At 38.8% G+C, this 16102-nt stretch overlaps 1 protein-coding gene across 1 annotated transcript; it reads left to right on the plus strand.

Annotated features, from left to right (window-relative positions):
• Nucleotides 1-637: 637 nt before the first annotated feature.
• TCHHL1 (trichohyalin like 1) lies at nucleotides 638-5811 on the plus strand. Its single transcript, XM_037814588.1, is given in 5 exon segments — nucleotides 638-909; nucleotides 1771-1928; nucleotides 2406-3344; nucleotides 3347-4628; nucleotides 4631-5811. Coding segments are annotated over 4 exon segments (2496 nt in total). The 5' UTR covers nucleotides 638-909; nucleotides 1771-1790; the 3' UTR covers nucleotides 4768-5811.
• The last annotated feature ends 10291 nt before the right edge of the window (nucleotides 5812-16102 follow it).

A 16102-nucleotide genomic window follows, 5' to 3' on the forward strand; every position in this document is an offset into this window, starting at 1 on the left:
TTTGCTCTTTAAAAAAAAAAAAAAACACACTTTTCAAATATCCAGGAAAACAACTGAATTTAATTTTGCTGCTAACTAAATATTCTCTACTAACAGGGACCCACATCCAGGAACTAATAAAAGCATTTGCCAGTTCAGCATCTCAGACTCACTCCTATGTGCCCTCAACTTGTTACCACATCTCCCCTTCCCCTTCACAGAGAGAACACAGTAACATGGATGCTCATTTCTAAGCTCCTTCGATTATAAACGTGCCTTTTAAAAGCAGATATAAACCACATTTTTAAAATAGCACATCTTAGGTAAGCAAGGTTCTCACATCCCACAAGAAATCTTTTTTCTAACTCCACCTCCAGACAAGGAGAGCAGAACACTGAAATACTTAAATCAACTGGTATCTCCACTTTTGTCACATGTCTAAATGAGCCCTTTATTTTTAAATACATGATTGACACCCATCTGTCAGGGCTGAGTCAAATGCAGTCTATCCTGTGGGCAAAGGGAGGAATCAGATGACTTCTGAGGTCCTTGCCAGCCTATGATTTGTCAAACACAAGTGTAATTGTGTCTGTAGGTTAAAAAAAAAAAAAAAAGCCAGCACCACTGTGAAGATATCTCAAACCTAAGACCTCCAAAATTCGGTAAATGAGACACAATAACTCTTCTCCTTCCTCTGGAAAAGTCTGAAGCCAAGACTTTACTAAAGCTGCCAAAATAAAGAAATGAAAATAAGAAAGCCTAACAGCAGAGACGGGAGGGAGACTGGGTTTGGTGGTAATGAACCAGGTCATTAGACCGGAGGGTGTCTGCTTTCTAACCTGTGCAATTAGGAACTCAATAAAAGGTTTCAGTTGCCTGCTACCAGCTTTCAGCCTGCTGCCCCACGTTCTGCTCTCACTCGTGAACAAGGTAAGTCTGCCCTGAGCATGCTTATGGTTTCAGCTATTGCTTTGCTTATACGTGAGATTGTGGAAGGATTTGGGGGGAAATGCACTGTACGTCTAGGTCTATCCCATTTAATCATACCAAACTGGGGGCTCCAGTCACCCAAATACATTCCTTGCTTATGGAACTTCTTTGAGCATTTTCTTTTTAAAAAATATAAACCATTTGGATGACATAGGAATGAATATTAATTAACAAGACATGGGACTCAGCCTACATTAAAATGAAAATGTAGAGCTATTTAAATGATGGGTGATGACTAAGAGATCAAGACTCTTATCAGTGAATTCACTGAGCTATGTCTTTTTGGAAAAACGTATTGCTTCCATTTGCATGCCTAAGGGTTGATTTTCTTGGAGTAACTTTTCCTTCCTGTAGAATGTTGCTAATTTTAAAAGTTATACTTTGCTAAGCATGGGAGGGCGGACTGAGCCAAAGCAGGAGGAAAGTGGTGGACCCTCTCAGTTGAGGCGGGAAGATCCCGCTCTGTTGGCTTCATGTGTTCATTTCAGTACTTATGCCTGAGTTCTTTTATTCACCTTCCTTTTGCAATACAGCTTACTCTGAACACATGAGTGTCACTGCTTTCTGCAAGGTGAGGTGAATTATTTATTCTAACAACTACCTGTTGCTAGATCTGATCTCTCTGAAATGTCTGATGCAGGATTAAGTCATCCCTGAAGTTCAGATACAATATTCTAAGACATAAAATAGAGCACTTTATGGGAGTGGAGCTGGGGGAGGAACAGAATGGAAAACAATCTTAGTGTCCCCTTCCTGCAGGACCCATCCTAGGAAATGAGTTTTGCATGTTCTTTCTCATAGTTTCTCCTGAATTTGTAAAGATGCCTCAGCTCCTGAGAGGTATTCTCTGTGTAATTGAGACATCCCATGAGTATGCCAGGGAAGATGGTAATGGGACAACGCTGACCTGCACAGAGCTGGAACGACTCATCCAGGGTGAGTTTGGGGACATTCGTCAGGTGAGGTGCCCAGAGAATTGTGGAAATCCTTCCCCACTTGCCCTTTCTCCGTAAGACAAGTAAGATGGGCATAAGTGAGCCCTGCCCATTTTATACTTGGCTACCAACTCTCAGCACTCATTGACTTTTCAACAAGTTTCAGTTTTAGTTCCCTCCTCTGTCTAATTGCTTATTATTCTTCTAAATAAAATGAGGCTTTCTTCACTGACACTGGTGCTTCAGCAAACTAGGCTTCTTAAAAGAGTCATGAACCATTATGCATCTAAATACAACTCACAATTGGTGTAAAAGCACCTTCTTGGCCATTTCTATCTGATTAAAGATGGCATTGGAATCACCAAATTCTTACTGTTATGTGAAATTTCACCAGTTCCTGAGGAATAGGGTCAAAGAAATAAGATTCTTAGGAGACATGCATGCACTTGGGTCTCATGACCTCACATGAATAAGCTGATTTCTCACTGTGTTTTCATGCAGCCAAACATGACCCATGCTGTGGAAAGAATCTTGAATCTTCTGGGTATTGACAGCAATGGCACAATCAGTTTTGATGAGTTTGTTCTTGCAGTATTCAACTTGTTAAACCTCTGTTATCTTGACATACAGTCATTGCTAAATTCAGAACCAACACAAGTGTCTAAACCAGAGAATGAAAATCCAGATAATGTGGAACTTCAGGCAACCAGCAGAAACAGGTTGCAGGCAGAGAGAACTTCCCCACCTCAAGACAAGTTAGTGCTTCCTTCAGGCATGGCATCATCAGCTCAGGAGAGCCCTGAAGAAAGAGGACCAGGTGAACATTTTAGAGAAGACCCAGAGGGAGGCTCCAAGACTGGCAACTCGCTGGGAGAAGCATCTGGCCACAATGAGAACCAATACATGGAAGGAGATGAACAGAACCAGGAAGTGACCCAAGATATAGAAGACAAGGGGGCTCAACTTGATAAGCTCCCAGCCTGGAAGCAAAACAACACCAACACAAGAGACCAGTTTGGAGAACAGGAAGAGAACTTGGGAACCCAGAGTTCTCTACCAGAAGAAATAGCACAGAAACCATCTGAAGACCAGGAATTTGCCACAGGAAAAGATGTTAAGGAACACTCTAAAATACAAGAACCATCCTTGCAAGCAGAATATGAGCCCAATTCAGAGCATGCTGAACTACCAGAACAAGCAGCTGCCAGAAAACTATCTCAGATACAGAAATCAATTGTTTCGGAGGATGATGAGAGAATATATGAGACTCAAGAATCAGGAAAGGATGCTAACAGGAAACTGTATGAGTCCGAGAAATCAACTGACCCTGAGATTGGTGATAAAACACCTGAAGCCCAAGAACTAGGAAATGATGCTGTCAGGACACCACCTGTGACAAATAATTCAGCTGAACCTGAGGATGACAGTAGAACATCTGAAACCCAAGAACCACAAACACAAGAAAAACACAAGAAAAAGCATGTGAAACAAAGTGCATGCCAGTCCAAGGTGATAGCAGGAATGTTTCAGAGACACATGATGTGGAGGGGAGAAACCCTGAAGTCCATGGAATAACAAGACAGAAAGAAAGTGAGAGAAAAAGTCAGATACCAGCCCTAGAAGCCCAAACACAGGATGGGAAGTATCAGGAACTCCAGGGACCATCAAAAGAAAATAGTGCTGCAAAAGGGTCTGAGACACAAAATCTAAGTTCAGAAGGAAGAGGTCAGAATCATCCTGAACTTAAAGGAGCAGCAGCCCCAGAAGAAGAGGTAAGACACACTGAAAAAAGCATAGCACATGCACTTGTGACCTGCAGAAACACTCCTGCAGTTGAAGGGACACCAAGAGCAAGAAAAAGAACCCAGGAGTCAGCACTGCTTAAGAGCCATTCTGGAGGAGAAAATAGGAGGATCACCAAGATTCAAGACAAGTCAATCAAGGATCATGGTTACCAGGAGGAGCCTGAGCCACCAGCCACACGCATTCATGAGGGATCCTCTGAAATCCCCAACAGCTTGGCTCCATAAGACGGTGTTCGCAGCTCAGAGATGGGTGATCTGCTGGCACAAGAGGATTCTCAGAGTCAAGGAGACCCACCTGAAGGGTCTGCACAAGGAGGTTGTAACAATAATCCAGATTCTCAGAAACAGGTAGCACCAGCTCAGGAGGCAGTGGCGCTGGCAGTCAGAAGAGAGGATGAGCAGCTCATGGAGGAAAAGAAACAGCCTACTGGAAGAAAACACAAGAGTCAGGACTCGGGGACCAAAGGGCCATGCCCAGCCATGGAACCCAATGGACACCCTGAGGCATAGGAGTCCATAGTGGGAGGCAAAAACGTAAAGTCCCTGAAGACAGAGATCCAAGGAACACTGGATGCAGACTTCAATGACCAGCTTTCTGTAACACAGAAAACTACAAAGGGAGACAGCAGAAAAGAGCTGAAGTTTCAGGACCCAATTTCCAAAGAGGAGGAAGGTGGAGCAATGGAGACCCAGGAGTCTCTATTTAAAAGTCTGGATGAGAACAATTCAGCCTCCTGTGAGATACACCTTGTGACAAAGGAACCTGCAACATTGCAGGAGGAGGGTGAAAGTCCCCAAGAACTGGCAGGAGAGTGTGATGACCAACAAAATCCAACCAAGAAAGGGCACAATTCTTCAGTCCCCCAATCAGGCCTTGAAGAAAGGAGAGTGAGGGACCGAGAGCCATGCTCTGTGGAGAGGACGCAGCCCAGTCCAATCCACTATACTCATACCCAAAGGAGAAGATACCACAGCAAACAGACATAACCCAAGAGGAGCATCAAAACTAAGCTCAGACAGCCTGGACATCAGGCCCAGAGCTCAGCAAATACCAATGAAGGGCATCCCCCACCAGTGAGATGCTGGATCATCCAGCCTTTTTCAATCACAGCCAACCAATACATCAGTGTACCAGGGGACGTCTCTCTGATGAGGATCCTGCTGATCCACGGCAGAGAGCAGCTCCCCAGACCTTAGAAGATAAGTAGGTTCACTCTCAGAGAAAGGAAACAGAACCACAAAGAGAAATGGGCACTACAAAGCAATGAATCATTATCATTATCCCAGGAGAAGAAGCTACAAGGAACTTCACACACCTCAACTTGCCCCAGACTCCTTCCTTTCCAGCCACTCAACATTCATACACACACACACACACACACACATTCAGATACACATTAATAATTCCTTTAATTCCCTTCTAGAATTTCTATAAGAGCAAAAAATAAAGTATTCAGCATTGAGAGCTACTACCAAAGAAATGTCAGAACAAACAAATACAATTGTTACCATATGATACTACTTCTAAGTTCCAAAATGGATTTTCTCATGATATATCTTATCTCCATTAACCTCTCATTAAAAATAGAAAAATCTTCCTTATCTTTAGCAGGTACCAATTTCTTCAATTGACTTGACTTTTTGAAATGTGGCAGTAAGAAGTTATAAGACTCTGAAAATATTTTGTAATCATAAAATATCATTAAGTCATAGATATAGATTATTATGTTTCATGACATTTCCTACAAGGATTCCAAGTTTATCCCAAAATTTTACCCCTCAGAGTAATTTCAGATATCAGCATAACTTAAAATACATATGATTTTCTAGTAACTGGTTAAAGTAAATCATGACTCTGTTCATTTCCAGTTGCAGCTAATTCTATACTATGCTATAGATTCACTTATTCATTTAGTCATTTAAAAAAACTTTTATTAAATCCCACTCCTTACACAAACCTTTCATAGCTTCTGGCTCAAATAGACAATCAGAATAATTATAGAGAGGGAGAGAAAGAAAGAAAATGGATCTAACGTTCACTTGAATCCATAAGAAGATCTTGTAACCAACCATCCAGTAAGTCTCCTATGCATTTTCCCAAATGTTTTGCTGAGAGCATTGTATTAAAATTGATAATAAAATAACCTGGAGACCAATTTATTTTGTTGGGGTTTTTTGTTTTTTGTTTTTTGTTTTGTCTTCATTCTCCAACCAGCTTTGAGGACATTGATCAGAAACAAAAATAATCTTAGAGATTTGCGTTTTCTCAAAAGACTGTAATTAAAGGATGAAGCTCTGTGAACTTAGTAATGATACAGGAAAGGAATAAAGTAGTTATCACATAATGTTATCTGAAGCCAAAAAGCTGCCAATACCCCATCCATCTTACATTGTATTCTACCTTTAAGTTCCAATTTTCTTCCATTTCAACTTACCTGTCTTTCAGAACGTAAAACCCACGTATATTCCCTCCCCTCCAACCACAAAATTTTTATCTCTTTTCATTCTACTTTCAAACATAAATGAATATCCCCATCTAAAAACCATTCTCAAAACAAGAGACAATTCTCAAAACAGAGAAAATGTAAACATATACTAGTGCATGCACTAGTGAGCTCTTTTACCAAGCAATTTGGCAATATGTATCAGGATCCATAAAAATGACAAATGACATGAACCATAAATTCACAAAAGAAGCTATACATATGGCCAATAAACCTAGGAAATCCTCATTAGAATTCAAGAAAATAGTATTTTTACTAATCAAATTAGTGAATACTATTTGTTTTTAATAATCACACAATGAGGTTAAGAATGTGGGGAAAGGAAACAGCTGCTAGGATATGCAATTTGATAATATGCATCAAAAATATTTAAAATACTTCTCAGATAGTATAATAAGGAAATAATCAGGGATGTATACAAGGATTCAACTTTAAAGACATTAGTCACAGCATATTAAAATAACAAAAATCAGGAATAGCCTAAATGGCTAGCAGTACAGGAACGGTTAACTTATGGTTATTAAATACTGTGGAATGCCAAAAACCATTAGAAATTATAAGGTACAATATTATTTAGTTAAATGAGAAAGGATTAATAACGTGCTAAGTTTTAAATGATTATAAAATGTTAGGTAAAGTATGATACCAATTAATAGGTGGATAAACAGGTAGAGATATACAGTGTTTAGCTCTAGGTATGGCCATTATAAATGATCTTTACTTCCTGTTTTGAGACTTTCTTCATTTTCCAAATGTTCTATAATGAAAATGATACATTTGCAAGTAGAAGAACAATAAATGCTATTTTTAATAAGTAATTAAGCTTTAACTCTAGTCTCAGGAAATAACCGAAAAATCTAAAAATTCTTTCCTCACAAAAATGTTCACAGCACCACTATTCATACTAATAAAAAGTAGAGAAAATCAAATTTCTGATAATAGGGAAGTAGGTTATGAGAATTATCAAATATCCCCTTTGGGCTACTATGTAGTCTCTAAAATGTACATTTATGAAACATCTGCAATCATATGGAAAACTCCTTAAGCTGAAAAGCATGATATCATACAATGTTTACAGCATATCAACTATATTCAAAATACACATACATAGAAAAGATAATGATAGGAAATACACCAAAACATCAACAATGTTTATCTTTTGGATAGAGGATTATAGGTGTCTTTTTTTCTTCTTTCTAGATTTCCATATTTTTGAAACTTTCTGTACTGAGCATATTTGGTTTTCTTAACTTAAAAAATAATACTAACAACAATAGCTTTTAAACATTTTCTTCCCATTCTAGCAACCATCCAACTTTTCTACCCCTCTTTCTGTGCATTATTCCATCTCTAACACAGGGGTTTTCTGTGACCATCCTTTGAGAACTGCTCCCTGTGAATGCAGGACTGCCCTCCATCTGGCAAGCGGAAGGACCTTCACCTGCGTGTTCTTGGACCTCATTGTGGCAACTGACACTGGTGACCACTTCTGAAATGCTGCCTTCACTGTGCTTTCACGTCACTGCGTTATTCTGATCCTTCCCAGACTCACTTACAGATCTTCTCATCCAGTTCCCAAGAAAGTGAGCTCTTTCTGAGGGCTCCTCTTTTTCTTCATTTTCTCCCTCTGATCATGTGTGGTCCCAGTTTCTACTCTCTTCTACACTGATGAGTCTCAATTTACTTTGTTCAGGGCTATTGTGCACATCAATCCAGTCCCTACAAATGCTCACAAAATACCACCCCTGAGATTGTCACCACTCCCCAATAAACTGGCTTGTCTTTGCAACTTCCTTTCTTCTGTCATTTTCCAAATCCGCATTCTACAGGCTTCAAAGATGCAAACTTTGGGATCATCATTTGCCTTGTCTCTCTTTTATTCTTCATATCTAATCCACCATAGTATCTCAATAGAGTCTTCCTTAAACTCATTCTCCAGGTCCATCTTTCATTCTCCATTCCCTATAAGACTTCATGTACCCTCCACTTAAAAAAAATCTCTCTCTCCCCTGTCCATCCTGTGGAATCCAACTCCAATTCCACTTGTCATTCATTCCAAAATTCTTATTGAAAAATCCATGTAATGCCAGAAACTGGGTGAGGCATTAAGTATACAGGAGTGATCAAAACAGATAAGATCTCTTCATTCTTGGAGTTTATATTCTAATGAAAGAGGGAAAGACAAACAACAAACAAGTGAAACAATAAATAAACAAGATAATTCCAGTTAATAAAGTAATAAAGCAGGGCAGTGTGAGAGAGAGGAGGCGGGAGAGCAGGAAGACAGAGGCAAGCAGAAGTCCTGCTGTAGAAAGCTACTTTAACCCTTCCTAATGCCTCCATCCAGAAGAGACCTTGCCTCCCACCGCCACCCAAACTCCATAGTCTTCCCTTGTGCCCACCTTTTAACTTTCTCCTTTAAGCTATAATTATTTGTGATTGTCTTAACTCTCCTCTCAGACTCTAAGGTTCACAACTTACTCTCTTGCTATCCTTCATTAGCGTGGATGGAGCTCAGCACCAGATGCGTACTATGATTCCAATAAATGTTCATTGAAGAAATAAATGAAAAACTCTACCATTGCAACCATTGGTCCTCTACTTCCTGTCTATTTCCTCATCAATCATTCATGAATTTTGCAAAACACCATTTTCATCTCCTCGGCTCCCTCCATTCAAGACCCCTCAGTGATATGTTACACCTTCCTACCTGCCATCAACTCTAAACTGTCCAGACTCTCTATAATCTATCCCTCTAATTACAGTTTACCACCAGTTTCTGTAGAAATCTTGCTAAGGGCATCAGGTTGGTCAACTACTTGACTTTTTAACCCTAACTGTTCATTTAAACTCTATCCTGCTAAGTTTGCAAGGTCATTATTGACAGCAAATTCATGTATTCACTAAAAAGAATATTTATTAAGCACTCACTCTGTGCTAGGCATCGTGGCAGGCACTGCACATGCCTTGGTGACTGGAACAACCATGGTCCCCGCCCTCAGGCAGCATATGGTCCTGCGTTAAGACAACGCAAAAGGCCTCTGCCCTTGTGGTTCACCTTTTCTGAAATGCTTTTCCATTTCTTCTTTACTTCCTCAGTTATACCTGTCCTTAAAGGCCTGGACTAAATCCTGCCTCCTCCATAAAGCTCACACTGATCCTTTAACAATTATACCACTCATAGCCTGCACCACCCAGATTAATCCTTTACTACTTACTGGCTGCTATTACTCACTAATTGTCCTTTGAGTGTTATTTCCTCAAATAATAGATTGTAAGCCATTGGAGAAATTGAATAATTTGTATATTCTTATGATTCACGTGTCCTTGAGCAAGTTACTTAACCTCTCTGGACCCCAGTATCTGCCTGTGTAAATGTGATTATAATAACTCATAGGACTACTGCAAAGGGAAAAAAATAGAGCTAGTATCCAGAGTACACAGAGAATGCCTATAAACAATGAGTACAGGACAATTCAATTTCTGAAAATTAAAAAAAAGTAAAAGACAACAACAGGCACTTCAGAAATGAGGGCATATAAAAGCCAATAAACACATGAAAAGGTACTCAACCTCCTTAGATATCAGGTAAATGCAAATTAAAACCACAATGGGAGCTACTCATGCCTACCAATGATCTAAAATTAAAAAGACTGGTAATATCAAGTGTGTGTAAAGATACAGAGCAACTGGAATGGTCAAACTGGCAGCTGCAGTGTAAATTGGTATAATAATCATTTTGGAGAACTGTAGGCAGTATCCACTAGAGCTGAACACATGCAAACTCTATGATCAAGTAATTCCATCCCAAGTACGTACTCAAATGAAATGCATGCAGATATGCACCAAAAGACATATTTTAAAATGTTTATAGCAGCATTGTTTGTAATGGTACAAAAAAAAATAAGCAACACAAAGGTTGCTTATCAACTGAGAATGGATCAATAAATTGCTATATTCAAACAATGGACAGTGAGACCAAAAGAACTATGGCTACATGCAACTTAGATGAACTTAACAAGCATGATGTTGAACAAAATAAGTCATTCACCAAAGAACTTATATTAAATTATTCCAATTATATAAAGTTCAAGAAGAGACAAAACTAATCTAGGGCATAGAAGTCAGGATAATGGTTATGACTAGGAATAAGGGAGCAATTATATACTTAAATAAAAAAGTTTATTTTGAAAGAAAAATGGAATAATACATACAAAAGTGCTCAGAACTGCCCGGCATTAATAAAGACTAAATATGGGTGTGTTTATTCTTTACCATTGGATTTAAAATAGTACCAAATACATGGGAAGCAATTTATTCTTCTATTAATTCAACAACTGACCACCTACCAAACCATGTATACAGGGTGGTATATGATGATGAACAAAACAGATACAATTCTTGATCTCATAGAATATACAGTCTGATGGGGGAAGAGAATCATTTTAAAAATTAACACACAAACAATGCATAATTAAAAATTGAGATAAGTGCTATGAAAAAGAACCAAAAGGGAGGCCTAATGTAAACTGAGGTTTCATTGAAGTCCTCTCTCAGAAAGTGACATATTTTCATGATTCATTACTGAATCCTAGGACAAAAAGGTTGGGAGGACCGAACCTTAGAGAGCAATGCGCCACAAAGCACTCAGTATCTACTGTGAAGGTGTGTCTACTAGCTTGTCTGTTCAAGGTACATTACTCCTACTGGTTATAATGACAATGGTGAATAAAATTCATATGTCTTTCTCAAAATGCCTTTTTGACTATGTTCATTGAATCAACAAATATTTTGAGAGTCCATAATATGTATAAAACAACATAATAATAGCTAAGCTGTGTTGAGTTCCTATTATGCATTAGACGCTGTTGTAAACACACTATAGCAACACCAGGAATTGACAAAGGATGGCCTACGGACCAAATCTTGCTGCTGTCTGTTTTGTAAATAAAGTTTTATTGCAATGCAGTCAAACTCTTTCATTTACGTATTGTCTAGGGATGCTTTGCGCTACAATGGTAGAACTGAGTATTTGTGACATGGACCATATGGCCTGCAAAGCCCAAACTATTTACTCTTTGGCCCTTGACAAAGAAGACTCGCCATGCCTTGTGTATACTATGAAGTTAATCTTCACAAAGGTCAGTGCCATTAGCATCTCCACTTTTAACATATGAGGAAACTAAAGCACAGAGAGGCTAAGGAACTTGCCCAGGACACACTGCAAGAGAACTGCAGTTCTGGAGTTGAGTCTAACCTGGGTACTGTCTCACTCCAGAGCCGTTGCTCTTAATCACTGCTCCATTCTGCCTTTATTCCACATTTCCTCACTTCGTAGATTCTTTTCTCCTGATTTTTTTAGGCTGAGTCACATGTATTCCTGGTCACAGTGTATAAACCTTTCAATATGCTGTTGAATTTGGTTTGCTAGTATTTTGTTGAGTATATTCATAAGGGATACCACAAGAAAAGAAATTTACAGACCAATACCAATCACTGGAATATATCACATTAATAAAATAAAGGGGGAAAACACATAAACATTGTAGCTGACACAGAAAAGGCATTCGACAAAACACTTAGAAAACTAGGAATAGAAGGAAACTTCCTCAACATGATAAAAGGCACATATGAAAACCCACAGCTAATAACATACTCAATGGTGAAAAACTGAAAGCTTTCCTCTAAGATCAGGAATGAAACAAATATAACCATTGTATTAGTAGGGTTCTCTAGGGAAAAAGAATCAATGAGAGATATCTATAAATATAAGATTTGCAAAAGTGTCTCATGCAACTATGGGTATGCACGAGTCCAAACTCCATAGGGCAGGTAGCAGACTAGCAACTCCAATGAAGACGTTCAATGAACTCCTCAGGAAACGAACTGGCAACTTCAATGAACTCCTCAGGAAGCACTTCGCTGGGCAGCTGAAGAAGAAGTGAAGGTTTTCTGTCTGTCTCGCTTAAAAGTCTTCAACTGATTAACTGTATTAAATTCAACTAACTGCATTCTCTCATTGTGGAAGACACGCCCTTCGTTGACGTCATCAGTCACAGCTGCAGCCAATTGACTGGTGATTTAATAAACCAGCCTGTTGGTTTATTAACCAGCCACAAACATCCTTGCAGCAATGGTTAGGCCAATGCTTGCTTGACCAGACAGCTGGGTACCATCACCTGGCCAAGTTGACACATGAAACTAACCATCACAACCATTTTCACCACTGCTCTTCAACATTGTACTGAAAGTTCTAAGCAGAACAATTGAGCAAGTAAAAGAAATAAAAGGCCTCCAAATTGGAAAGGAAGAAGTATAACTATCCCTATTCACCAATGACGTGATTCTACAAAGAAAACGTCTCAAAGAATCTATAAGAAAGCTACTAGAGCTAATAAATAAATTCAGTAAAGTCACAGGTTACAAGATCGACACAAAAATCAGTGGTGTTTCTATATACCAACAATAAATGATCTGAAAAGAAAATCAAGGAAACAATTCCATTTACAATAGCAATTTAAAGAATCTAATATTTAGGAATGAATTTAATAAAGGATGTAAAGAATTTGTACACAGAAAACTACAAATCATTGCTGAAAGAAATTTTAAAAGACATAAATAAATGAAAAGATATCCTGTGTTTATGGATTGGAAAACTTAAAGTCATTAAGATATCAATACTATACAAAGCGATTTACAGATTCAACAAAATTCCAATCAAAATTCCAACAGTCTTCTTTGCAGAAATGGAAAAGCAAATCATCAAATTCACATCGAAGAGCAAATAACCAAATAATCAAAATCATATTGAAAAACAAGAACAAAGTTGGAGGACTCACACTTACTTCCCCATTTCAAAACTTATTACAGAGCTAAAGTAATCAAAACAGTGTGACACTGGTACAAGTACCAACATATGGACAAATGGATTCAAATTGAGAGTTCACAGATAAACCCACACATCCATGGTCAATTGATTTTTGACAAGAGGGTCAAGTCCATTCAACAGGGAAGGAACAGTCTCCTCCACAAATGGTACTGGGCAAACTGTATATTCACATGCAAAAGAATGAAGGTGGACCCCTACCTCACACCATATACAAAACTTAATTCAAAAATGGAACAGTGACCTAACTGTAAGCGTTAACACTATAAAACTCTCAAAAAGAAAACATAGGGAAATACCTTCAGGGCCTTGTATTATGAAATGGATTCTTAGATTTTATACCAAGGAGCAAAAAAAAAAAAAAAAAAGATAAATTGGACTTCATCAAAATTTAAAACTTTTGTGCATGAAAGGACATTATTAAGAAAGACAACCTACCAAAATGGAAGAAAATACTTGGAAACCATTTATCTAATAAAGATTTAATATCCAGAATATATAAAGAACCCTACAAATCAACAACAAAAAGACAAGTTAATTTTAAAATGGGGAAAAAACTTGAATAGATATTTCTCTAAAGAAGATATGCAAATGGTCAATAAGCACATGAAAAGATGCTCAACATCAAGAGCCGTTAGAGAAATGCAAATCAAAACCACAATGAGATGTCACTTCACACCCACTAGAATGGCTATTTTTTTTAAATGGAAAATAACAAGTGTTGGAGAGGATGCACAAAAATAGGAACATTCATTCATTGTCGGTTGGAATGTAAAATGGTGCAGCTGCAGTGGAAGACAGTTTGGCAGTTCCTCAAAAAGTTAAGTATAGGGTTACCATATGACCAGCAATCCTACTACTAGGTATATACCCAAAAGAATTAGAAGCAGGGACTTGAACAGATATTTGCACAACTGATGTTCATCATGGCATTGTTCACAAATGCTAAAAGATGGAAGCAACCCAATTGTCCATCAAACAAAGAATAGATAAACAAAATGTGGTGTGTGTGGGTGTGTGTGTGTATATATGTGTGTGTGTGTAGATATAGATAGAATGGAATATTATTCGGTGGTAAAAAGGAATGAAGTTCTGGTACATGCTTTACAACATGGATGAACCCTGAAGACATCATGTTGAGTGAAATAAGCTGGACACAAAAGGGCAAATATTGTATGATCTCACATATATGAAATAATTAGAATATGCAAATTCATAGAGACAAGGAATAGATAAGAAATTTCTAGGAGCAAGGGAAGGGATAATGGAGAATCAATGCTCAATGGGTGCAGAATTTCTATTTGAGATGATGGGAAAGTTTTGGTAATGGACGGTGGTGATGGTAGCACCACATTGTGAATATATTTAATGCAGTTGAATTGTATGCTTGAAAATGGTTAAAACAGGAAATTTTATGCTGTATATATGTTACCACGATTTATAGAAAAGAAGAAATTATGTTGAGCTGCAGGATATAATTCAGGAATGGAATTTTAAGCCATTCGTTCATTGAACAATGATTTATCCAGTACTTGTACTATGTCTTGAGTAGATAAGGGTGAGAAATAGCCAGAAAGGTCTCTGTCCTCATTCAGCCTATAGTTTAATGGGAGACACAGACATTAATCAAATAATCATACAAATTAATGTAAAATTGTAATTTTGGTAAATGTTGCAAAGGAGAAGCACATGATTCAATGAGCGCTTCTGATGAGAGCTAGAGGGAAGCTACTTCCCTGAGAAAGTGCCCTTAGAGTTGAGATCTGAGAATGAGAAATAGTTGGCCAAAGAGTGTGGGAAAGAAGCATTCCAGAAGAGAGCTCCTGTGGTATGAAGGAACATGACAAGTTTGAGAGTCTGAAGGGAGGCCAGTGTAGCTGGAACACATAGAATAAGAACATGAAATCTCAAAGAGCATGGGGTGAAATTATTAATGGCTCATCACTCAGCTCCTCAGGGGCAGAGCCCAGGCTGGTCCATGGGTATCTCAATTTCTCAAACTCTAGTTCCTTCCAGAATCTCTGATTTTGCCCCCACTCCACCTCCATGCACAGGTTATATCATATACTTCGTTAGAAGATTCCCAGGAGGGCATTCAGATTTGGGATCCATCAATCTGAACAGGACACAAAACAAAAGACAAAGAGTCGTCTCAGAGAAAAGTTACACAATTGTCACTAGTTCCTTCCAGCCCAGCTTCCCCCTCTGCTGCCCCAGAAGGCGCCATGCTGAGTCAGTGGCTGCACATAGGGGCTGCCAGGGAATCTGACGGATCAATTGAAGGTGCCTGTGCACTGAATTGTGCCTCCTGATCAAATCCTTCAAAAACAGGTGGGTGGAGGCTGGCTTCCCAAAGCCAATCAAAATCACATCATAATTAAATCTAATACAAGCTCTACTTGGCCCGCTGATTCACATGAAAGTGCACACTGCTTTCAGTCCTTACTGACTCTGATTACGTATGGCATGTGGTACCGCAAGCATTCTACTAATTAAAAGAAACAGCACTCCTGTGGCCCACCTCCACGCAGAGATGCGGCAGTCTTTTATGCAGCTGAGAAGACTGCACTGGCGCCTCAATTTTCATCATCATCCTACCTGACTCCTGCTCTTCTGGTTTCTAGAGTATAAAGATCCACCATCCACCGCAGTGCAGAGAGAGCTTCAGCACACCGTGCCCTTCTGAAGGACAACTTCAACACTCCCGCCCGGGGAGCGGTGTTTATGATAGCTGTGCAGAACTCCTCAAATAGCCTGTACTCCATCCCTGGATCCAACCAATCGCCAGAAGGCCATGCAGAGGGACCATCCTCATCTGTGCTTCAGAACTGACTTCGCTGAGTTATGTTTGTTTGTTTTTTAACTTTTTCTTGTGATTACATATTTACAACTCAGCATTTCCCATATTAACCATCCTCAAGTGTACAATGAAGTAAAGTCACATCCTCAATTTTTGTCAAAACTACAGGAAACAGACGTGAAATTCACCACTGCTCTGGTGTC

Source organism: Choloepus didactylus, chromosome 2 (genome assembly GCF_015220235.1).
Source record: "Choloepus didactylus isolate mChoDid1 chromosome 2, mChoDid1.pri, whole genome shotgun sequence".
Lineage (NCBI taxonomy): Eukaryota > Metazoa > Chordata > Mammalia > Pilosa > Megalonychidae > Choloepus > Choloepus didactylus.